This window comes from Zootoca vivipara, chromosome 1, assembly GCF_965207765.1.
Source record: "Zootoca vivipara chromosome 1, rZooViv2.hap1.1, whole genome shotgun sequence".
Classification (NCBI taxonomy): Eukaryota; Metazoa; Chordata; class Lepidosauria; order Squamata; family Lacertidae; genus Zootoca; species Zootoca vivipara.
Genome location: NC_142582.1, coordinates 101,211,427 through 101,236,561, shown reverse-complemented (window position 1 = coordinate 101,236,561; position 25,135 = coordinate 101,211,427). Strand labels below are relative to the sequence as shown.

Below are 25,135 nucleotides of genomic sequence, written 5' to 3'. Positions count from 1 at the left end.
ACATAGGTTTGGGAGCCCTGTCTTTTATTTTATAAGCCACTTCTGTTGTGAGCAAACATCCCACTAACCTATATTTAACTATGCCAGCCCTTAAAGCCTAAAAAGAGATAAAAAAATATTTGGGGACTACAATGGAACACAATTTATTCAGCTGACTAAAAAGTGAAATACATCGTATCCTTCCTTTTTGAACATATCCCTCTTGAAACCAATTGCAAAACTTATTTGGCCCTGCAACTTCAACAGAGATTATTCTAGCTTTGTCCTGAATTCAAAACTCAAGTACACAGGTACTGCAGATCACGTAAATCCAGGTACATGCTCTTTATATGAATATAAAAATATTTATCAGACTGTCAAATGGAGAACTCAGATGGCTTGAGAACCATAGGCTTGTTTTAGAACCAACCTAGCTTTTGACATCCAGGAAGTGGTAGCAATTACTCTGCTCTAGGCCTGATATTGACTGTGTCGACCACTGATATTGACTGTGTCGACCACAGCAAACTATGGCAAGTTCTTAAAGAAATGGGAGTGCCTGATCACCTCAACTGTCTCCTGAGAAATCTCTATGTGGGACAAGAAGCTACAGTTAGAACTGGGTATGGAACAACTGATTGGTTCAAAATTGGGAAAGGAGTACGACAAGGTTGTATATTGTCTCCCTGCTTATTTAACTTATATGCAGAATTCATCATGCGAAAGGCTGGACTAGATGAATCCCAAGCCGGAATTAAGATTGCCGGAAGAAATATCAACAACCTCAGATATGCAGATGACACAACCTTGATGGCAGAAAGCGAGGAGGAATTAAAGAACCTTTTAATGAGGGTGAAAGAGGAGAGCGCAAAATATGGTCTGAAGCTCAACATCAAAAAAACCAAGATCATGGCCACTGCTCCCATCACCTCCTGGCAAATAGAAGGGGAAGAAATGGAGGCAGTGAGAGATTTTACTTTCTTGGGCTCCTTGACCACTGCAGATGGTGACAGCAGTCACGAAATTAAAAGACGCCTGCTTCTTGGGAGAAAAGCAATGACAAACCTAGACAGCATCTTAAAAAGCAGAGACATCACCTTGCCGACAAAGGTCCGTATAGTTAAAGCTATGGTTTTCCCAGTAGTGATGTATGGAAGTGAGAGCTGGACCATAAAGAAGGCTGATCGCCGAAGAATTGATGCTTTTGAATTATGGTGCTGGAGGAGACTCTTGAGAGTCCCATGGACTGCAAGAAGATCAAACCTATCTATTCTTAAGGAAATCAGCCCTGAGTGCTCCCTGGAAGGACAGATCGTGAAGCTGAGGCTCCAATACTTTGGCCACCTCATGAGAAGAGAAGAATCCTTGGAAAAGACCCTGATGTTGGGAAAGATTGAGGGCACAAGGAGAAGGGGACGACAGAGGACGAGATGGTTGGACAGTGTTCTCGAAGCTACGAACATGAGTTTGACCAAACTGCGGGAGGCAGTGCAAGACAGGAGTGCCTGGCGTGCTATGGTCCATGGCGTCACGAAGAGTCGGACACGACTAAATGACTAAACAACAACAACAGGCCTGATATTCAGAACAGTATACAGAATATCACCATTATTAGAACATAGAATCAACTGAAACATACAGGTGCCAATCCACATAAACGTTACAATTTCTAGTTCATAGGTAAGAATGCTAAATGCTACATCATCTTCTGCATTCCTTCTTTTAGATTTAAATAAAATTTTCTTTTTGTTGGAATACTTTGGAACAGTTGGAATATTGTTTTGTGTTATGTAACCAAGTCTCAGACTCCAGCATTTCTCCCTTCCCTCTCATCCTCTCCATGAGGCAATTGGAAGCATTTGCTTCTGTTTTCAACAAACCAGTTTCTTGTGATGCACAAGCTGAGAGAAACTGTGGTTAGTTTTAACTATGGCTTGTCAAAGCAAGCCAGCTTCAAGAGATAGTGACTTGGCTGGATAAATCACAGTTTAAAATAATCACAATTCCCAGTTTGGACATAATAACAAACTGGTTAACTTAAAATGGAAGCAAATGCTTCTGATCTAGGGTTGTCATATTTCAAAAAGTGAAAATCTGGAAAGAAAGGTTTCTTTTTCTGGACATTTAGCTGATTTCCGTCCAGACGCTGCTTGCAGCTGCAGTATTCTGGATATGTATGGCAACCTTTTCTGATCATCTCATGGCTACGCCAAAGGCATAGCTGCCAAGTACCCCGTTTTCCACGGGAAACCCGTTTTTTCATACCGTTTTCCGGCGGTCCCCGGAAATTCTCCTTCTCCCTTATATTCTCCTGCCAGCGGCCATTTTTTTCTGCTTTGCCCATCTATGGGCACAGAAAATGGCGTTGAAAGTCGTGTCTACGCATGTCCGGAAGTGCGTAGACGCGACTTCCAGTGTCGGCCATTTTTGGTGCCCATAGATGGGCAAAGCGACACCGGAAGTTGCGTCTACGCAACTTCCGGTGTCGCGCAGCTGCTGGTCCCGGATTCTGCAGTCTGGGACTTGGCAGGCATGGCCAAAGGAGGTGAGGGAAACAAGGGCAGTATTATGTCCAAATGAGGCTGCTCTGTACTGCACAGCTACCACTGTAGTTAGAAAAGGCTTTTACTCTGAATACAGCTGTCCAGTGCTGATTTTAAAAAAATCAGAAATAAATTCACACTCTTATCCATTGTGTAAAAAACACTATGTATTGCATACAGGGTTAAATAGCATAGTGCAGTTGATGCTTCAGAAACAGAGTTATGCATAAAAAAATGAGTGACTAAAGTAAGAAAAACTGGATCCTGTTGTATTTACAGTGGTACCTCGGTTTATGAACACAATTGGTTCCGGAAGTCTGTTCATAAACTGAAGCGTTCATAAACTGAAGCGAACTTTTCCATTGAAAGTAATGGAAAGTGGATTAATCCGTTCCAGACAGGTCCGCGAAGTACTTAAACTGAAGCGTTCATAAACTGAAACATGGGTGTAATTGGTTCCGTAAGTCTGTTCATAAACTGAAGCATTCATAAACTGAAGCGAACTTTCCCATTAAAAGTAATGGAAAGTGAATTAATCCGTTCCAGATGGGTCCGCGGCGTTCGTAAACCGAAAATTCATAAACCGAGGTGTTCATAAACAGAGGTTCCACTGTACTAACAACAGGGATTCTTTATGAAAGCTTTCAAAGGTGAGTCATCCTATTCTTTTTTTATTTCACGCTCACCATCATCCAAAGGAGAGCATGAGAAATATGCCTGAGCACTTAAAACTTCCCAGCTTCTGACCCCTTTCACCTCTATAACAAGAAACTCTTTCCTGGATTTGATATGCTGCTTGTGATGTAGAGTGTGGTAATGTCATGCACGTGGATAAAGTTATGAAAAATCCTTGTCACTCAAGAGCCCAAATTCGAATCAACGCACTAAAGTAATAGGCTATGAACATGAGGAGGGGAGCCTTTCACACATTTTATATATAGCTCACGATTTGTTGAAAATGTGGACTTTTGTTACAGATAAGTTATAAAGTACATTTTAAGTTCACACAAGTTCATAACACACAGTGAAACATAAACAATAACCTAATACCTGAACTCTACTTTGCCTTCTAGTAACTTAACTTTGGTGTCATAATGTATAAATAGAAGTGTTTGTACCCAATTTTGGGTCCTTCTAAATATCTGGTTTGCGTTTGTGCTCAATTGAATGATTTACGGTAATTCCTTATCATTTCAGGCCAATTTTTGAGAAATTGCTTTCGTATCCGTGAGTTATGAACTAATAAATAAAACAAGATCATTATAACTGTTATCTCTGTACACGGGATCCAACAAACTAACAGACTCTCCTCTTTTACAGTGACATACAGAGGCATTTTTTTCACTGTGAAAATTGTAGGGCTGAAATCCTATGGAAACTTACTTATGAGAAATCCCTTCTGAACACAGTGGAGCTTACTTCCAAAGAAACATGCATAGGGATTGCACTTCATAACTACAATCCAACACAGAGTTAAGTGTGCTTAAGCTCACAGATTTCAGTGGATTCAGAGGCATTTAACTCTGGGTTGAACTGTAAAAAAAATACATACTTAAAATTCATTTTCTCAGTACAATAGCTGTGCTGAGATGTCTGTTGTAAAATGAAATATAAATAGAATAAGAGGTTTATTTCACCTTCACATGGTGTCTTTCTCATGCAGACCTCAGATTTCCACATTTGTATCCCTTTAAAGGATTTGATATGCAGGGAAAAAAGAAAGGACGGTAAACATTTCAATTTAGAGATCAGTACTGGCTGCCACATTCCATACACTATGATCATCCAACTTCATACCTTTCACTGATGTGTTGGGTGGTGGTCCTTCCATTCGCAAGTTCCATGGCGGATCCCCCTGATTAGCAAAGTCCCTCATCTTCAAATAGCTAATTGTTAGTCGGATGATGGATGCCTTGTCAAGCTGGCTGGTAATGGCTGCAGGGAGTGGCAACAATTTGGCCAGCTCATAGAACTCAAAATTTTCCTTCCCCCGGCGAGAACGAGCAGCATCTCGGGATTTTTCCTTTCTCAAGGCTTGTAAACTGAAACAAGAATAGGGTAGGGCATTCATCAATACTGTGTTCTGCCAGAGTTCTAATGTAAACACTTTCCAAATACATACATGAAATTCTTGCACATATACGGTAAGCTTGAGAAAAACGTTGAATTATAGTTTGTTCTTTGAACCCGATTGAGTGTGTACTCTTTCCAGAGATGATCGACAAGTAACTTGTCATAATATACAAGGTCTTTTAAAATAAAAAAATAAAAAAAAATCCCACTCTGCTACAGATGTTTTGTCCAAATGTCAAACGATAAAACTGAGAATATGGTACCATAAAAGGACAGATGGAAATATTTCAGTACAGAGGGACTGTGTTTGGCATAAAGCATAATGCTATCCATTAATTACTATTAACTGTCTTTCAATTTTAGCAATCGCTCTGCAAACAGCACCATAGTCCTCACTTCCCTAATACTTGTTGAAAAGTTTGCTTAGCAAACTCAGCCTCCTGAGTTACCCTCAGTTATACAGTATGGTGAGTAGCAGCTGGTGCTTCTCAACTCCACTAGCCCACAGAATACAATTCCTTGTGTTATGCCATACTTTCTTCAAAAACAATGTGAGAATCTACAGCTCAGTGACAAAACAGATGCTTGGAAAAGGTCCCAGGTTCAGTCTCTGGCATCTCCAGTTAGAATTAGAAAAAGACCCTGTCAGAGCCTCCCCCCCCCCCCCCGGTCATCCTGACCAGGACTTCACCCAGCAACAGCACGAGCAGTGAGTCAGGAGGAAGGAATGAGGAATGGAGCGGAATGGAGAGAGGGCTCAGTGAGGTGTCTGAGCCCTGGCAACGCTATGGGGAACAGAGCGTGGAGGAGGGGCTCAGAGATGCGTCAGAGCCCAGGCACTGCTCTGGTCGAGGATCAGCAGATGAGGGGCTCAGCAAGACGTCGGAGCCCAGGCGCCGCCCCAGCCAGCAAGACGGGAGACCTCTCCTTCCGGTGCCCGAATTGAGGTGCGCGCCCACACTTAGGGCGAAGGGGCAACGTTCTGGGGTGCCCAGGCTTTTATGCTGGCCGAAAAGCAGGCGGCAGCCATTGCGGGGTTCTGATTCGGACTAGGCGGTCATGTTTTCTGTTATCTCTGCACTGTAAATAGTATGCACAATAAAACTCTTAAAGGCAGTGCGGACTGGAGCATCTTTACTCGAGAGTAGCCGCAACAATCCCCTGACAGACCCTTATATAAAACTTTGGAGATCTACTGATTGTATAGAACTGATTGTATTGAACAAAGGTGGGGAACCTTTCTACCCAGTCCTCAAGACTGCATCCCCAACCTTGCCTCTCACCAGCCATACCCATGTGGTTTTCCCTGGCTGGAATGTGTCCTTGAGGTAGAATAATGCCTCTTGCTTGCTTGGGTGTATGTATGGGGGTGTGCCACTGATATGTAGCTGACTGAACAAAGGTTTAAGAAGTCATATCAGTTGCTCCACTCACTTTTGCCTTTGGTCCCACCCACCACCGGCATGTGGAACCTCAGAAGCTTGCCCATGAGGGAATGTGGCTCTTAGTTTGAAATATGTTTTCCCATTCTTGTCTGGACAACCGTGAGCTAGGTGGACCAATTGTCCAACTCTGTACAAGTTTCTGTACAAGGCTCATTCTTATGTTCCTATCATAGGGAGTTTTATCCAAAGTCTCTTTCTCGACTAAATAGGCTTCACTTCTTTCGACAGAAGGAGTCTTTTTGTCAGAAGGAGTCCAACCCAATAATTTGGCTCTAACCCAATAATTTATTTAAAAAGCTGTCATTGTCACTTCAAAACACCCCCTCTCTCACTACTCCAACAAACTTACAAATATGGTATCCTTCAGTTCCTCCCACAATTTCAACCACAGCTATATTCATCCTAAAAAACCTGACCGCGATACAGCATGCACAGTCCCCCTTTACATTTACTCAGTTATGTCCTTTTAATTATGACATTAAAGGTATCTGTTCTACTGCAGTATCAAATTAAAAATTTGTAAGACAAAATGCAAAGTTCTTGAATTTCACCATCCATGATGCAAAGTCAAAAATCATGCTTTAATATGCAAATATAGGGTGCAGTCCATGCATTAGCAAGAGGGAACTGACATGGGACCCCTGCAGCCTTCTCCAGTCTTTCCCCCTTCTTGGCAACATGTGCATTGCTACATTATTTGCTATGACAGCAGTGTATACCCATTCAACAGTCCCTGTTCTCCATAGGCTACTGACTCACAAATTACTTTTCCTTGGAGCCAGATAAAAGATGGCTCAACTGAGCCCAGTGATAGGAACATTTGTGTGCACTGCACTACTGTTTACTGACATAATCAGGCTGTTACAGTGTAAGCCTATGCTCAGAAGTAAGACCCACTGAGTTCAATACGGATTGCTCCTGGGAAAGTGCCCATATAGAAAACCTCATCCCATTGATTTCAATGTGCCTACTCTCAGCATGACTACCTCAGTAAGTCTGGATCCAACCTTGTGTGTCTTGCTAACTTGTTGCAGTTTTCTTGGGACAATAATAAACCAGTCTCAAGTCAAGTTTTATTTTCCCAGAAAGTCAAACATTTTTGTTGAAAACACGGCAGCTAGATGCTATTATAAAAAAATTATATTTATATTCATATTGTGCTAACATTGCCTTTTTAATACGCCATCTAACATTTTGTTTGGCACTGCTCCTTCCATTCTGAGAAAATTCGAAAATTCATACAGCTATTCCTGAAATGCGAAGTGTCACATATTCTACACATCTTACAAAAAGTCTTCTGAAGTGACAGCACTGTAGTTGTAATAAATAGTGATTGGTTTGGAGGGCTATAACCATAAAATAAGGCCCTAGGGGCTGAAAGGTTGTTGAGACTATGATATAATGGCATAAGCCAGTGGGAATGACACAGCTTGTACATTAATCTAGTGCCCATTTGCATTAGCTAGTATTAAAAAGCAGAGAAGGCTACGCGCTGTCTGACATGGTGGCAGCCAGTCCCACTTCCCTCCTTGTCTCCTACCCTTGACGCAAGAATTGCAAGAGCAGTCAATGTAGGGCTGTGTTTTCTTTTGCAGTGCTAATCATGGCTGCCTGTCTTGGCTCCTGGCTCCTTCCCAGGCACCGTCAGAAAGAGCATGTAGACGTGGGCAAAGAAAAGTGGAAATGCAAAAGGCGTTTGCATGAAGGCAGATGCCGGGAAAGGGCTTCAGGGTTGGGGAATTCTCTGCCAATTAATTTGCCAGTCTGTTGCAGTGCCGTATTGTTAAAATTCAAAATAAATATATATATATGCCTTGTTAATCTATCATTACTTTCCAAAAAGAAACTCCTAATACCTATAGTTATTTGATAGAATCGGAATCTTCTGAAAGAATCATAACGAGTCAAAGACATAAACACACTACTTGTGACTGTCACAATTGCTTTACATTTCCTAATATCACTTAAGGCAGCATAATTATCATGTTAACTGCTCCTATCATCATGGTGGTAGAATTTCCCCAGTGGTAGTGTTGGGCCTGAAAAAGCACAGCCATCTTGCTGAAATTACAGGAGAAATGGAGCAAGAAATGGACTGCTAGTCACCACCAGAAGATCTGTATGTAAGAAGCTGCCAAATGTGACTGACAAAAGAGGTTGGTGTGGTATCTGGCAGTTTCAAAGGCCAATGACTATTCAGAGGTTGTATGAGTCCTAATCCCCTTGTAATGATGTGGTATGTTACATTTGGATAAATTGAAGGTAAATTGATATTAAGAAATACCACAAAACAAGGATCAGGTGCAGGAGACTGTGTTATCTCTGGGGGGCACATCCTAAAGTACAGGCATTGCCCTTTTTCTTTAAAAAGAGGTGCCGGAACTCGCCATTAGTGCCTCCCTTGTTCTCTTATAATGACAATGGTGCCCACCTGAGAGGTGCTGGAATTGAGTTCCGGCAAGTTCCAGCTGGAAAAAAAGCCCCGAGGACTTGGCAGGAGGTGTTGCTGACTTGTCTCTAGAGGCAAATTCAACATGGAAGGAAATGAAACTGAAGCCATTCTGTTTGCTGGAAGCCAACAAATATTTAATTTCGAAACAAGATAATCTGATGGCAGTTGATTCTGAGAGAGAAAAGGTTGTGTGCGGTTAAGGTAGTTAATAGCCACAACTTTTTGGTTCAGCAAATAAAATAAAACGGGCTCTATCCGACAAAAGTGTATTTTGCATTAAATTTGTTAGTCTTTAGGCTGCTTTGCAATTTGTTACAACAAACTAACACTATAGCCTCTAGATAAACTCCAAGGAAAGAGAATGCACAATCCCCCTAGGCTTCTCATACAGGTAGCATCTGAACTCAAGAGTTCAACAATTATTAAGGCAATATTTCTGTTTAATAAAAGTGGTGTTTTTAAAAAAAAATGAGAAAAAAATTCTCTGCGCTGAAAAAGAGTAAGGTTAAAAGCCTTTCATAATTCTCCTTTAAAGATGCAACAACTAGGATCTAAGGAGAAGTCAACTGGTCAGATTTTTTAAAAGAGATTTTCCTTACTTGTTTGCTTAGGAGAATCTAGCACTGCACACAGTTCCACTATTTATCAATTAATCTGGAATGCAGGCTCAAAGAAAGAAGGCCAACCTGTATTAAAAATTCAACTATTAAAAATTCATCAAAGCCTTCATCATTTTAACTCGCAAACCTTTGAACACCTGCACAGTCAGATCTCTGGTCATAGTTAACATTGGAATCTATAGTTCCTGCAGAACCTCCACCACTTCCGACATGAACTGCATATGAATACTTACTTGAGGGTTAAACCTTAAAAAAAAATTTTTTTTAAGCAACATAAACCCCAGGAAAACTGCATTACTCTGCCAAACTTTTCAGTCTGGTTACTGGGCAAACTTCAGATTTGGTCAGATTGGCTGTTTGCGTTAATAATTATTCAGGTCCCTAATTATTCTTCCCCCACCCAATAAAAATGCTGTAAATATCAGCTTCCTTTCTGGGCAAAACTTAGGCAGATCCGTAAACAAAACTATTATTTGTTATTATCTAGAGTGACATGGGCCACAAAACGAAGTTCTTTAATCCTGCCCAAGGAAAGGTAATGGTTTCAGAAGCTTCCCTTTAATGTGTGGAAAAAAACTGCCTAGCATATATGCTGGAAGTTAAAGCTGGAACCTTCAAGTTCAAGGTAAGAACTCTGCTGCTTAACTAATGCACTGCTCATAGCTGTCATCATTAATTTATGTTAGCCTCTGTAAACATCAAGAGTATAATAGGCCAATTTCACAACTAAATATAGATGCACATTTTGCCCTTATATAAATGGCAGATTGCTGCTGTAGATCATCACTGCAGCAACACGTCAGTAAAGATGCACTGTTTGATGGTCTGATGCTCACACAATATATAAAACCAGTTGTAATGGTTGTTTGGAAGCAAAGTGTAACACAGCAGCAAAATTTCATTTGTTCCACAAACTCAGGATATATTAAGCTTGGCTGACAAAGACTGTTTGATGTGCTAAATCAGTTTGACCTTCATTTTTGCTTTATATTTCCAATTTAACACGTTAAATGACTATTTTTTGGCTCTCTGCAAGAAAATACAGAACCGGGTGCCATTTAAAATGCCTTAGCTATACAAAGAAAAATAAAATGTTTGCTTTAGTAATTTATCTCTTAACAATCAGAGATAAATTTGCAAAGCTTTAAAATTTGCAAAGCTTTAAAGATTCTATTAATTACAGCCTACATTTTATATGAGCAGAGAACAATACTTAAATTCCAAGCAATCATTTGAGGTATTTCTGTATTGAAATGGCCTTGGAAGATTTTAGCTATAGGGTTCTCTGTTTATAAACCATCTCTTTGCATTAATGCACGTATGCTTCAAACATCAATTAAATAAATTGCTATTGCCCATGTCATAATCAATAATAGTGGCTGTTTATATGAGATCCAAATGCTGCAAGGTTCATCCCCCTTTTGAACCATCCAGTTGGCAGCGAAAATATAGTAAAATATAGCAAAAGTGTTGATTTACCTAGCAAGAACTACCTAGAGTAAGGAGCACTTTTATTTCAGAGCAACTTGTACATTTCACACCTTAAATTTCTATTTACAAAATCAGCTAATCACTTCACAATTGAAGTTCTCAGAACAAAAAGTTATCAATTAAAGTGGTTGAAACTCCAGCAAATTATCATTTAAGAATGAAGTAATTGCTTTCATCAGGGCAGAAAAGCCCGCCAGAACAGAAATGTCACTTTAGATTAGTGTTCTCACTCCTGAAGCAATGGATGACACAGCTGATATAAGACTAAATGCCAAGACCAATCAATTGCTTTTGTGGCTCTGTTCTGAGCTGCTGTAAAAGGGGCCATTTTCCAGGATCTCCTCTTCATTATAGTAAATGCTATCTCCTTGGTAACATAATTCCATTTCTCATAAATTCTGTCTGAGAGCATTGTCCTAACAATGGATGTTTGTGGAAAAGAATGCTGTTGGTTTAACGCAAAGAATTAAGTGTGAACGGATGTCAAAGTACTACAGTTTATTTGTTCTTAAACATAAATTGAAGTCTTCTCCATTAAAAAGAATACTCGTGTGGAAATGAGCATACTGAACCAGTGTAATATATTGTATTTGAAGGTGTTGTGTAAGTGATTTAGAGTTTAGACTTCTTACACACACACACACACACACACACACACACACACACACACACACACACTTTGTCTCCGTTAGGCACCCTGGTCTTTAATAGAGATTTGTCAGTGTAAAAATAGAGTAGATAAACATTCCACTTACTTCCCCAGCAGTGTGGTTTACAAATGTGAAATTACTGAAGAAAACATAGTCTCATTATCATATGACATGCTATTTGTTAGCAACCTCATCTGTGTATAAAAGCTTCCTTTGAACTGAGCGCTGACTGAAAAATATCTGTACTTCAATTTGTATTGTTCATCCTCCTAAAATACCAAGAATCTGAGTTATGGGCTCTAATTAAAAAGATATCCGAGAAGCTAATTTGGTGGAACAGCAGCAATTTCCTATGTGACTCTTTTCATGACTGAGGTTTACAAACAAATACACATTGCAGCTTTCAGCTGAGAGTCAGAATAAAAAAGTACTTTGTCATAAAAAGGTACAGGGAAGGGGGGAGGGGGAAGAAGCTCTGCCAAATGTTTCAACATGCTAAATGCCAGAACAGAACATCCTTCCTTGTGGTAGGGGCCCCATTTGGATATCCTGTTTCAGAATGCCATAAGGCTGGTAATGGCCTTCTCATGTTTCTGTCCCCATCATTCTGCCTCTGTACCAACAACAGTGGTCCCACTGAGGCAGTGGCCCAAAGGGCCATAATGAATTTGATAACATGAACCCCTATAAATCCTAGATTATGCTTCTAATAGAGAAGTTATGGTAACCTGTTGCTTTATGAAACTGACAATTTGGCAAAATGCCGTTCCCCACTGGGACAGAAGGACAGCTAATACATAAATCACAAAGTTACAGCTCATAAGCTAGAACATAAGTTGATACATGGTACAAATGGCTACACGTAACACAGGTTCCCAACATGCATACTAACACAATGTAACAGATCACAGTGAGAATCAAAGTTTAGTTAGCAATGCTTATTGCGCATGCGTATTACACATGAAATGAGGTAATGATGTGCATGATTGGTTAAAATTGAAATCCTTTGTTTGAAATGTTATAAACACCCCTGCCCGGACCTTTGGGCGGGGTTGCAGTTTTGGGGAAAGATTCAACTTTGCTTTGCAATAAGCAACAATGGACTCCTAACTCCTCTTGTCTCTGAGTTTTATTGGCGTAACTCAGAAGATAAGCCATTTTTGGCTTACAACACCACGAGGTGCAGGTTAGAGACTCACCATGTGAGAGACAGATCTACGTAGAAAGGCAGTTACACACTGCAGTGTAAGTGCCCCTACAACACAGAAATTGTTTTCAGCTGCAACCACACAACTACAGTCTTGAACCTGGTTCTCGAACGCCTTGATACGCGTTTTGGCTCCTGAATGCCAAAAACCTGGAAGTAATTGTTCTGGTTTTCGAACGTCCTTTAGAAGTCAAACGTCTGATGCGGCTTCCGATTTGAATGCAGGAATCTCCTGCAGCCAATCGGAAGCCGCGCCTTGGTTTTCGAACGGTTCCCAGACTCGAATGGACTTCTGGAACCGATTAAGTTTGACAACCAAGATACCAGTGTACTGTAATTTGTGAAGCCGAGTTTGCCACTACTATATTTAGCTGAAATCCTAACCCTACTTATCTGGATCTAAGCTCCATTTAATTCAATGGGACTTACTTCTGGATGTTTAGTTTAAATATTTATAAACCACATTTTCAAATGAAATATCACAAGGCAATAGACATGGTTAGGAGTAGACATGGCTTTTCTCCCTCCCCGTTAAAGCTAGAATTTAGGGACACCCGGGGATACTGAATGCTGGAAGATTCAGACAGACAAAAGGAAGAGCTTCTTCATAAAGCATGTAGTTAAGGGATGGGATTCGCTCCCTCAAAAAGTAGTGATGGCCAGTAACCCGGACAGCTTTAAAAGAGGATTGGACAAATAAGGAGGATAAGGCCATCAATGGCCACAATGGCTGTTTTACCTCTCCAGTAGGACACAATATGCCTTTGAATGTCATCTGCTGGGAAACACAAATGGGGAGAGTACTGTTGTGCTCAGGTCCTGCTTCTCTGCTTTCCACAGACTTCTGGTTGGCCCCTGTGAGAACAGGATGCTGGACTACTGGACTGTGAGGTCAAGCACTGACCCAATCCAGCAGGTGTTTCTCATGCACTGTTATTCATTTTTCATCTGCTTTTATTTCCTGGCCTACACTGAAGGCCCCTCCCTCCACCACCACTTCAGCTCCAAAATGATGAAAGCATCACCACCTAGGCACCTTTGTCTCGCCACTTTCATTTTCCCCTTCCACTTCCTTCAGCCTTTAATAGTTAATCTGTAAATTGTCTTTTGTTTTATTTTCTCAATAAAGTCTCTCTCTCTTTTGGTAAAAAGTTCAGATCTTGCCTGTTTCTCTTTCCTGAACTCCTTTGGAGGACACTCTATTATCCAGACTTCAAAGTAATTTATGTGTGTTTTCATAAATGTGCCTGTTTCTGAACCAGCTTTACTGGATAGACAGCAGCCTCTTTCCAGTCCAACAGAGCCAGGCTTATGGAAGAAACATAAAAACATAAGAGGAGTCCTGCTGGATCAGACCAAAAGCCTACCTTTTCCAGCATTCTGCTCTTGTAACAGAAAAACAATCCCCCTGGAACATTTTGAGCTAAATTCCTGTCAATCATACATGTTCCAGAAGGACATTTTCCTTGAACATGGAAAAGTAGATTTCACACACGTGCCTCAATCAAGAGTGACAATTATTTTTTTATTATTCTTGAATTTGATAGTTGATTTATCTTGCCCACAGCAACCCAAAGTGACTTACAACCAATGGGTAACAAAACCCATCAGTCACTAACATCTACGGAGTCTGTTTTATATTTGCAAATTATCATTTCTGTTGGCTTAAGTTCAAACTTGTCTGATATGAGATGAGATGACTATTATGATATGACTATTATTATTATGTCATGAAAATATTAATATATCATGAAAATATTATTATATCACAAAAACTCAATGTCTGGCTTTTAACAAACACACTTATTATCCAGTAACTACCAGCTGTTCTTCTTAAGGACTCTAATGGGCAGCTGTAGAGAACAATCGTTTATTCTCTAACATTCTAAAATGCATAACTTGACCTGAAAATACTGCACTCTGTTTAAAATGTGCTCTCTGAAGTGTCAAAAGATATCGCAAATCCGTGGAAGGGATTCTATTTTGTTGTAAATCAAAAATGTTTTAAATGTTTATCAACCAATGGGATTATACCTTCTCTTAGGAAAGCAGTGAAGTGTAAATAGAAGTGTTGATTAAAATCCATGAAGAGTCATTGGTGATTTAAATCAACTTGATTTAGGGATGACTTTGATTAGAAAGCATTCCTTCTTTGTGGAAATATTAAGAGAATACCTGAGATGCAGCAAAATAAAAACAAGAGAGAAAAGTGCTTCTTAACACTAGGTTTTTTTTTTGTGAAAGTGTATGTTTTAAAGAATGAAGAAATTATGTTAGAATTCCAGGCATAATAAAATCGGATGCCTGCATACTGCTTTCTTCCTCCACTTAATCAATTTTACCACAAGCTATTAAGTACTGCACTGGGCTGGGGGGACGGACCTTTTTTCAGTGTGATGGGCACCATGCTGAGTAACCACAATGTATATTGAGTCTATAGACAGAATAAAGCAGGTCATGGGATCCTAAATTCTAGGGAGGTGGAAGGGCCTTGATGTTCACTACTCAGTACAGAATATGGAATTCAAGATGGAACTACAGCTTCCCTTGTGGTTTGTCATTTAAACTTTTTTGGGGGGAAACAATACATCTGTACAGTGGCACCTCAGGTTGAGTACTGAATCCATTCTGGGGTGCTGTTTGCACCCCAAAAAGTAATCAACCCAAGCAGCCATAGCGCATGTGCACAAAGCGCCAATAGAGCACTTCTGCGCGCGCGCGCTGCGGAACCCAGAAATAAACACTTCCCGGTCCGCTGAGTACGCAACTGGAAAGTATGCAACCCACAGCGTACTTAACCCGAGGTATGACTGTACTACTAAGATGAAATGGTGAAATAATTCTACATGAAGATACACTGCAAACACCATAGTGACAAGTCTACGGTGTTGAAATCATGTTTTTGTTTTTAAAATCAGGTTTAATTCTTTGGTTCCACTACTCTTCAATTCTAACCAAAAAGCTTCGGAGGCCATTCTGAATTTGGCAATGCTTTAATGAAGGTGTTTACAACACAAATGTTAAGAATACTTGTAGTATCTTTAGCTCCCCCACCATTCCAATATTTTCACTGCAGCTCACTCACGTATTTGTGCCAAACCACTTGTATTCCTGTGATATTTAACCCTTTTATGGAGAGCCATCCTAATTCTGATTAGCAAAGCACAAATGTAGAGGAGTCAAACAATCTGTATTCTACAAGTATCTCAATGTTTCACACCAAAACGTTTTCATTCTTGCTTGTAAAATATGTATGTGCAGGAATGATAATCTATGCAGATGAAAGTCGACAAAACCCATGATGCAGTGAAACCACAAAGCAGGCATACACAAAAACTACAATGCCTTTAATTGAGCTGAACCATCAGCAATGTGGAAGGAATGACAGCAGGGACAGAACCCAATCATATTTAAATAAGCAAATTGATTATCTGGAGAACTTGGTTGCTAAAGTCTGGAGCTGAACATAAAACCAACCTGCACATATTCCACATTCCTGGTAGTAATGTGGCACTGTCTGTTAGGGCATTTCTTCCCTCTGCTGCTAGAACTGGGCTGCATGACTATAATCCTAAACATACTTACTAGGAAGTAAGAGCCATTAAATGCAGTGGGATTCAATTCTGGTTTTTTTAAAAAATATTATTATTGAAAGGCAGGTACAGTGTGCTAAATATTAATAGGTATAAAGCAATCAATAACAAAGTAATAATTTGATGTCCAACTTTAATCTTTGTCAAAGCAATATATATTTAGCCTGTCAACAGCTCTCTCACACATAACAAATTACCATCTTAAGGTATTCCCATAGTCAGAAGATATTGACGTCAGACATAAGCAAGGATCTTTTCATCATACTGAAGCATTAGTGTGGGATATTCATCACCATCCATAGTTGGTGCATTTCTGAGTGCTTTGTAAAGCTTATCTGCTGACGAATTCTCCCTCCAAAAGGAACTGTGAAATTGAAACTGGGAGCATCTTATCACAATAATAATATTTTAATACCATCCTTAGATTTACAGTGTTTGCTGCAAATGCACCCTACCAGATTCAGATTGAAATCCCGTTAAAGGTCACCATGCAGCTAATCGTACTTAAAAATACTAACTGCAATACTTTGCTGATGCTCGTGCATCAAGGTTAGGGTGTGAAAAAGAAAGGGTAAACGAAGAGACTATCAAAAAGAGCTATTATACCCGATGTGCTCCATACAAGACAGATGAAATATGAGCTTCAGTATTCAAAATAGAAAGGATACAATCTTATGTCTGGTTAACTTACAGGAAATGGTTCCAGAGACGCTTTTATACTAACTACAGTGATTTGAGCAATTTTTAAAAATAATACCAGTCAATTTCTCTCCATTATTCTCTGCTGGCAGAAAATAAAACATTTTTCTTTGAAATGATTGCCTTTGGTTTTGTTAAATCATCCAGTCTGACAACATGTGGTCACCATTTTCACATGATCTTTCTGCTTCTCTGCAGAAGAATGCATTTGCAGTCTGATCTCCAATATAAATATGTAATACAGCTCCAGTTAAGGCTATTTCTATTACTTCAAGAAAGAAAGGAATTGCCATACTGTATTATGAAGAATTCAAATTCACAAGGATAATACTCAGATTCTTAACGTATACAGCATGGATGTTTATATTAGAAAAGAACTAATGCTCATAATTCCTCTTGGCAATGGCAAGTATGCATTATCTTTATCATGTACAGAATCTCATTCAGTGCTTGTATTCATTCCAGTGCTTTCAGTGAATGTTATACACAGGAGTGCTCAGGGACTATCAGAAAATTAAATATGTTACAACAAAATGCAAACCACTCTATTTTTAGGTATCTAGCATGTTTTACAATCTCATTACAACTGAACAAATTAAGATCACCTACCTTAGTCTCTCAAGTAGACGTTTATGTACAATAATAATTCTATAAATGAGTGATTAAAATGCATAGTCACTCCAGTAACGTGACTTGAAAAGAAGAGTTACAGAAGTAAATCGGCAAAACTTCAATAAACATTATTTTAAGCATTTTTTTGTGTGTGTGGAAAAATGCATAAAATGTTATGTTCTTTATCCTCCCTCTTTCAATTTTGCCTACTCTTAGAAATGAAAAGTTGTAAGAAACATTTAGAGTACTGTATTTCCATCGTATCCCTGCAGATCTCTGCTTGATAAGAGCAGTGAGTTCCACAGTAATGCCGACAAGACCGGCAGCTGTAACTTAAATACATAGAGATTCTGGTAATATTCTGATTATTCATACACAGGACACACAAAGTGGGATGAGTTATGGCTCTTGAAGCCCCCCCCCAAAAAAAACCTCCTTCACCCTGCCTTCTTCTGGGTAAGAATTGTACCTGCCTGTTTCATAACTATTCCTGGAAATATAGGAGGAATGTAATGCTCTTAACATGCCACCAGGTTTTTTTCTTCTTCTTCTCCCTTTTCCTCCTTGGGACACTTTAATCAGGTCATGTTTTCTTCCTGGCAGTGGAGACAGACGTCATATGACTGGGGTCCCCCTCAATACCCAGTACAGTGGTACCTCGGGTTACAAACGCTTCAGGTTACAAGCGCTTCAGGTTACAAACTCCACTAACCCAGAAATAGTACCTCAGGTTAAGAACTTTGCTTCAGGATGAGAACAGAAATTGTGCTACGGCGGCACGGCGGCAGCAGGAGGCCCCATTAGCTAAAGTGGTGCTTCAGGTTAAGAACAGTTTCAGGTTAAGAACGGACCTCCGGTACGAATTAAGTTATTAACCAGAGGTACCACTGTATGCAGAGCAGGTTCCCAAATTTTCCTTTACACACTTTTCAGTGGATCTCCCCACTTTCCATTATATAAAGTTAAGCATACGAAGCTTTCTGATCCAAAATTAACAACCCCAATGAACAACACTAGGGACAAGGGATGAATGTATCCACCCAGTGCCAAAATGTTTGTACGGAAGGCATCACCTGGTCACTTTCATGCAGCCTGCAACCCATAGAAATAAGGGAGGGTGGGAGATCCGGGGCTGACTGACTGCAGAAGCCCTGCCCACCCCCCAAATATTCTTAGAAGGTCTCTTCTCCAGTCTTCAGAGAGTAGATGGAACTGGGGAGGCAAAAAAATGTCCCCCTTGCCTTCCACTCTGCAGTTTTAATATGAAATCTTAGGCGCAGTACTGCGTCCAGAGCTCAAAAGTTGCTCGTGCTAATGAAATTCCCTGCCACAAAATGAACCTAGAACACTGGCAGTTTCAAACACTGGATGGGAGTTGTAGTCTACAACATATTAGCTCTCGGATATATTCGGCCATCATAGGCTGAGAATTATCAGTACTGGTTATTTATCGTAGATTTCCTGACACTGTTTCCTGTTTTACTGTGCATGAATCAACACACAAAATTACTCTGATTAGTCATTATTCAAATTTACAGAAGCTATGTGCTCCAGTTGTGGGTTCAGACGCAGTGCGCCTGATGCCTAACACCCCGTATACAAATGCACAGGATAACGTTCTTGGGTCTAAAGAGGCCACAACTTTATAGATTACAGATGCATGTGATTTGCCTCAAGCATTGGGTGATTTTGCCATTTCCCTCATGCAGCTGCCCAATATCATGGGCAGGAGAATTTGAATTCCCTCAGCAGAAGGGATAGGAGAACATCTCCCTTAGGCCACTGGGAGGTCCAAAATGGTCTGGCACCAGCACTGAACCACGCAGTGCTGCAACTACCATCCATGGACATGGTAAACAGAATTTCTTACTTGCATGCACATCTACAGAGTGTGCAGGACAATTTCACACGGAACAGGTCAGTTCAGCCCTAATAAATATGTTAGCACTGCATTGTGTGGACATCCAGTATACAGATTTTTCAGTGTGTATATAGGCCCCCACTTATTTACTTACAGTATTTCACTAATTTGCTACAGCTTCATAAATGATATTCCTCCATAGAAAATAAAGTACAACAAAAATATGTGTGGCAAATGCTTTTGGATACATATAGGCACTTAAAGTGGTGCATTTTTTTAAAAAAAGAATTATAAAATATATATGTTTCCTTCAAGACTCTTACTCATCAGGTCATGATGAGTATTTTTAACAGCAGAAAGGTGAAATCTTGAAGTTGAGATTGCCACAATCAGAGAGAAACTAAATGTCTAATTTGAACAGAAAAGTCTCAAATGCAAAAGCTAGGCTTGAGGTTTAAATTTTGTTTTGGATTCTACTCATCGTTTTGCTGAAATCAGTCATCTCTTTTGCTAGCATCCTGAATTACATCCTGATTGCAACCATCTTGACATAGACCTAGGCAATCTCAACAGGGCTTCAGTTCACATTGTATTTTTTAATTCACTAGTGGGCTTAGGATAAAAAGTTGAAAGTCCAGCTCCTAATTACTTCAGATCTCTAGAGTGGTGCTAGCATCAGCAAGAGAACTTAACCCAGAAGATTTCCTTCTCCAACCAAAGTACATTTCAATTCTATTATGCAGCTCTTTATAACTGAACTCTGGTAAGTTCAATAGTCCTTACTGAAACCTGGGAAATGTAATCATATGGATCATCTCAGATAATCTACAACCCACAAGAACAATGTGTTCACTGATTGGGCAATTTGGCTTTTTTGTGATACTTCTCACTTTAGTTTCCTCTAATCCTAAAACGAATACAACCAGAAAGTGTCAGCCAGTTCAATATTCCTGAAAGCAGGAGATGCAGCAGCACTTCTGGTGCTCCCTGAAATTGTTCCGGGCTCAAAATCAACAGGTGAGAACTGTGGTTCAGTTTCACACATTACTTTAGAAATATGGAAAACAGAAATGTTTATTTGTAACATTTGAACATCATGGTCAAACTAGCATTGGGTCATTAGGAACATGCTGTGTGCTCAGTTTCTCCTTTCTCTCTTTGCATACTTCCATTTTTTCCTATGCAGTTGGGTTTATGATAACCATTATTTGCTTATGTTTTAATAAAAAAAGATAACCCTACTCAGATCAGAACATGTGGAGGAATTACTGTGGTGAGGGCACACATGACTGCTTTGCCCCTGACCTCCAACATTGTCAGTCCTTCTGACTCTGTCCGTGATGTACTCACACTGAGTGAAAAGGTCTAATAGGGGATTCTGTGTACATTCAGCGGAATGCACAAAGAACCCCCTTTTAGACCTTTGGTCTCAATGTGAGAAGTTCAAGGTGAAAGGGGTGTGAACAGTGGTACACGTCCCTTAAAAGCAACTGGGTCGAAGTGTCTAAACTACTGTGCGCTCAACACATATGCTCAGAAACATATCCTATTTAACATTCTAACCCTGTGAGCAATGAAAGATTAGCCAGTCCCATTTGGAGGTTGAGTAGGATTTGGGGGATATCTTTAATTGACGCTGAGGTACACTTTTTCACCTACTCTTGTACTGTTCTGATTTGGGATGTGTGTGGATAAGTTTGCTTCCAACTGGATGTAACTTTGTCACAACTTGGGGTGGGTTGGGAACTAATTTGGGCATAAGGTAGGCATCATGAGGCCCTCTTGGATGAAGGGTGTCTGATCAACCACTTTGCATTGCCATCTGACATTCTTGGGACCCGATAGAACCACTCTGCTGAGCACTGGCTTCAGGGACAGGATGGGGAGCAATTTCACTTCCCTAGTTAATTGCATGTTGAGTTGGCGAAGAGATCATCAGCTTAGTTAATCAGAGGATTGAGTTTTAGCCTGGGTGCTGCTGCCCAAGAGCAGAGATAAAGGATTGAGGATTGAGTATGTTCTTTACCCTCTCTATGCAAACTCCTTGCCTACTGTTGCCTGTGCTGCCTTGATGCAGATCTTTGCCCTACAGTACATAATAAAGTTGTTTCATTAAGTTGTTCTCTCTGCGGGTGTGGGAATAATAGTGGTACTGATAACTTGCCCATCTTATAGTTTATAGAAAGCAAAGTAGGGCAAGGTAATCAGCATGGTAAGGGGTAGATGAAGCATGTGAAACACTCTCCACAGTCTAAGCAAGATATAGCCCTGACATATGAACTAAGCATGTGAGTGTTTATGCTTAAAAGAACTAGTCAACATGAAGTAAGTTAGTCTTAAAAGTATTGTTCCAAATACTCTCATTAGCAATCTTAGACCTTCTCAGAAATAAGTTATGCTTCCTAAATGTCTGTCTTTCATGTATTAGGGCTGTCAACTGATTAAAAATAATAATTGATTAATCATCTGTCTTTTAACTGGTTGAATTGATTAAATGTAAACAAATTTACAAAATTACTAAAACATCAGCAAAGATGCTTTTTGAACTATGAAAAGAAGAAGAAGCTACCCTATAATTTAATAAGCAAAATATACTATTGTGTTGTTAGGCTGAAATATCATTTTTAAAATATCTCATTTTAATTGTAATTATAGCAACACATACAAACCACAGTAACCTAAATAATAATAATAAGCAACTCACAGTCACATTTATTAAGTTTGATGTCAGCAATTAATCAAATGAAGATTTAGTTGATTAATCTACCGATTAAACCTGGCAGCCCTGTGATCTAATTTAATCCATAACACAACAAAGGAGTACTAACAGATTGTAGATTGTAGTCTGATTTAATGCTCAGACCAACAAAAACATAGCATGGCCATAATGTGGAATATAGCAGCTTTGGTTCTAGTCTGAGACCAGGAACAGATTGGTTACCAAACCTTCCCAGCATAATAAATATTCTATGTATTTGCGCAGAGTTTTCCAGCAGCATACTGAATGGATTTCCTCATCCTGAGCTTCTGAATCAAACATGATACTAAATAGTGGCACTGGCTCCAAACCTGATACTAATTAGTGGCACTGGAAAGATATATTTATTGGAGATGTGAAATGTTAGGACTTCAACAGCCCACATAAAATCTTTTGAATCTTCTGAGGAATACAAGGGAAGAATTTCAAGTCAACACAAACAGGATGTTGAAAGGATGTACTCACTGCTAAAGGGTTTCTCAAGGGCAGCCAACAGTAGATGTTAACAAAATTAATCTGTCTACTGTGTAAGGTTAATAATAATTCCAAGATTCACATTCCCTACTGAAAACTACCTTAACCCTAATGTCACCAAGAATGCCCATGTAGATCTTCTGCTCATGTAGATAATTATGGTATATCTGAACTATCAACTGGCAATTGTGGTCCTTTACACACTTACAACCCTGTAGCATTGTGGAGATATTACTACAGCTCACTGTAGAATTTTTCACTTGGTACCAAAGAGGACTTAATGAAGTGCTATACCCCCTTTACAATCATAAAATGCTTGTCTTCCCAGCAACAGCAAAAGTGAGTGGTATATTAGTGACAGAGGAATAGAGATGGGCAAATTTGTCCATTTTGGTTTCTCTTTGTTTCTAATTTCTCCAATCATAATTTCAGTTCTCTACATTTCTGCATCAGTTGGGGATTTTTTATTTTTTATAGTCCTCACAAAAATCTATCAGCATTTTATGTGCATTTCTTCTAATTTACACATTATTTGATGCAAGTTTGCCTAACATGCACATTTTAGCAAGCAATTTTCCTTAAAGGAATACCTTTTTGTACACCGTTTAAGATCAGATTAGCACAATTTCCCTTTAACGAAACAATGGAAATTACGGTAAAATCTGATTTAAAAATAGTGCATGTGCCAAATGGAACAATTTCAACTGCAAATTGGAAAAACAGGGTGGGTTATTCTCTTCCTCCAATCCAGGTTAATGCCAACTACCTCCCACCTTCCCTTTCCACTTAACAAGGGTAGATGGAGTGAGAAATAAGCAACACAAAAAAGCAAGGAAATACAGAACATGACTAAAAACAGCCATCTCTGGGAAGTGGCGGATTTTCAAGCATGCACTCAGATGGAGAGAAGTCAACCCCATCCATCATTTTCTTAATTTTGAATTTTATTTCCACACTAATAAAAACCTTTTTTAATGTATTCTCAATCTTATCAAAGGTTCATAGACCACCAGCCACAGCTTTCCTCAGCACCATACTGCTGTAAGTGGTAGGTGTTCTCCAGGTCAAACTCTCTTCTGCAGTTCAGCTGAGAGCAGGCGGTTTCTCTGTGCCATCTCACCTGCTCTAAATTACATTATGGTGGAGGGTTGACAGAATGGATCTAAGGAGTTCTGAAAACAGATGCTGAGAGCAAGTTACAAGATTTACAAGGCACTCCCATTCATGTCTACTCAGAATTGAGCCCTACTGAGTTCTGCAAGACTTATTACAGTCTATTATAAGACCTTTTATTTTATTCTTTTGAACATGATTGCCAATAACAACAACAACATTTGTGATCCTGGGTGTGCTCGAAAATGCATAGTCAGGGCATTCGCAAAAAGTAGGCAGGTCCCTGTTATCAGCTGCAGCAAAGTACATTTGTGCATACTAAAATACCAGTTGTGTTCACAGCTGGCAGTAAGGGATGTAATTACCTGATCCTCAAGTGTTACAGCTAATGTTTAAATATTTGGTCTTGCAGTATATGTCTCACAAATGTAGAAAATAATGTCATGAACAATGACACAAGAAGCCGATCTTGTATCCATTATGTTTATTATATATATTAAGCACCTAGTAAGCTAATTTTTTGACCAAACTGCGGGAGGCAGTGCAAGACAGGAGTGCCTGGCGTGCTATGGTCCATGGGGTCACGAAGAGTCGGACACGACTAAACGACTAAACAACAACAAAGCTAATTTTACAGTAGACTTTTTAGGTTGAACTCCTAAACACATTTACTAGGAAGTACAGTAAGCAAAATAAAAAAAAAATCCTTCCAGTAGCACCTTAGAGACCAACTAAGTTTGTCATTGGTATGAGCTTTTGTGTGCATACACACTTCTTCAGATACTTGTCTGAAGATACTTATCACAGATCGTGAAGCTGAGGCTCCAATACTTTGGCCACCTCATGAGAAGAGAAGACTCCCTGGAAAAGACCCTGATGTTGGGAAAGATGGAGGGCACTAGGAGAAGGGGTTTGACAGAGAACGAGATGGTTGGACAGTGTTCTCAAAGCTATGACTCAAAGTTTGACCAAACTGCAGGAGGCAGTGGAAGACAGGACTGCCTGGTGTGCTATGGTCCATGGGGTCACGAAGAGCCAGACATAACTAAACGACTAAACAACAATAAGGTGCTACTGGAAGTAATTTTTTAATTTTGTTTCGAATATGGCAGACCAACACAGCTACCTACTTACGACTTAATCCCAGATAAGTGGCCTTCATGAATTTAGTTCTTTATTTAAAAATAAGAATTCACTTTATTATTAAGACTTTAAAAGGAGGATAGCACTAGTGAGTCATAATACAGTAACACGAAACATAATATTATTATTATTATTATTTTTTAAGTCACCAGAATGGCTTCGTAGAAAACAAGGTACAAAGCAGAGAGGGCGGCACATGACAATAAATGAAAAGGAGAAACACAGTCTTGTTCAGCAGAGATAGGTGAGTCAAACAAACTCACATGTTACAGGTATTGCCAAATAAAGTAATAATTTACTGGGATAAGTGGCTTCATATGTTGTTTATCTTTTTGCATCACCAAAGTCCTCCAAGTGGCAGCAAAGCCCATTGGTTTATTAGTCCCCTTCAAAACCTTAAGATGGGTTAATTTTTCTGGACA

General features: G+C 39.6%; 1 protein-coding gene across 15 annotated transcripts in view; it reads right to left on the bottom strand.

Moving 5' to 3' along the window:
- Positions 1-25,135, bottom strand: part of NPAS3 (neuronal PAS domain protein 3) — a 625,911-nt gene that overhangs the window by 435,380 nt on the left and 165,396 nt on the right. For 9 of the 15 annotated variants that reach the window (XM_088671651.1, XM_088671665.1, XM_088671673.1 and 6 more), the window contains one exon: positions 4,320-4,564. In XM_088671651.1, coding sequence (XP_088527777.1) covers positions 4,320-4,564 — 245 coding nt within the window. Of the gene's footprint in view, positions 1-4,159; positions 4,211-4,319; positions 4,565-25,135 lie in introns of all 15 variants that reach the window. The other 6 variants (XM_035109621.3, XM_060273003.2, XM_060272999.2 and 3 more) reach the window with 1 other exon arrangement.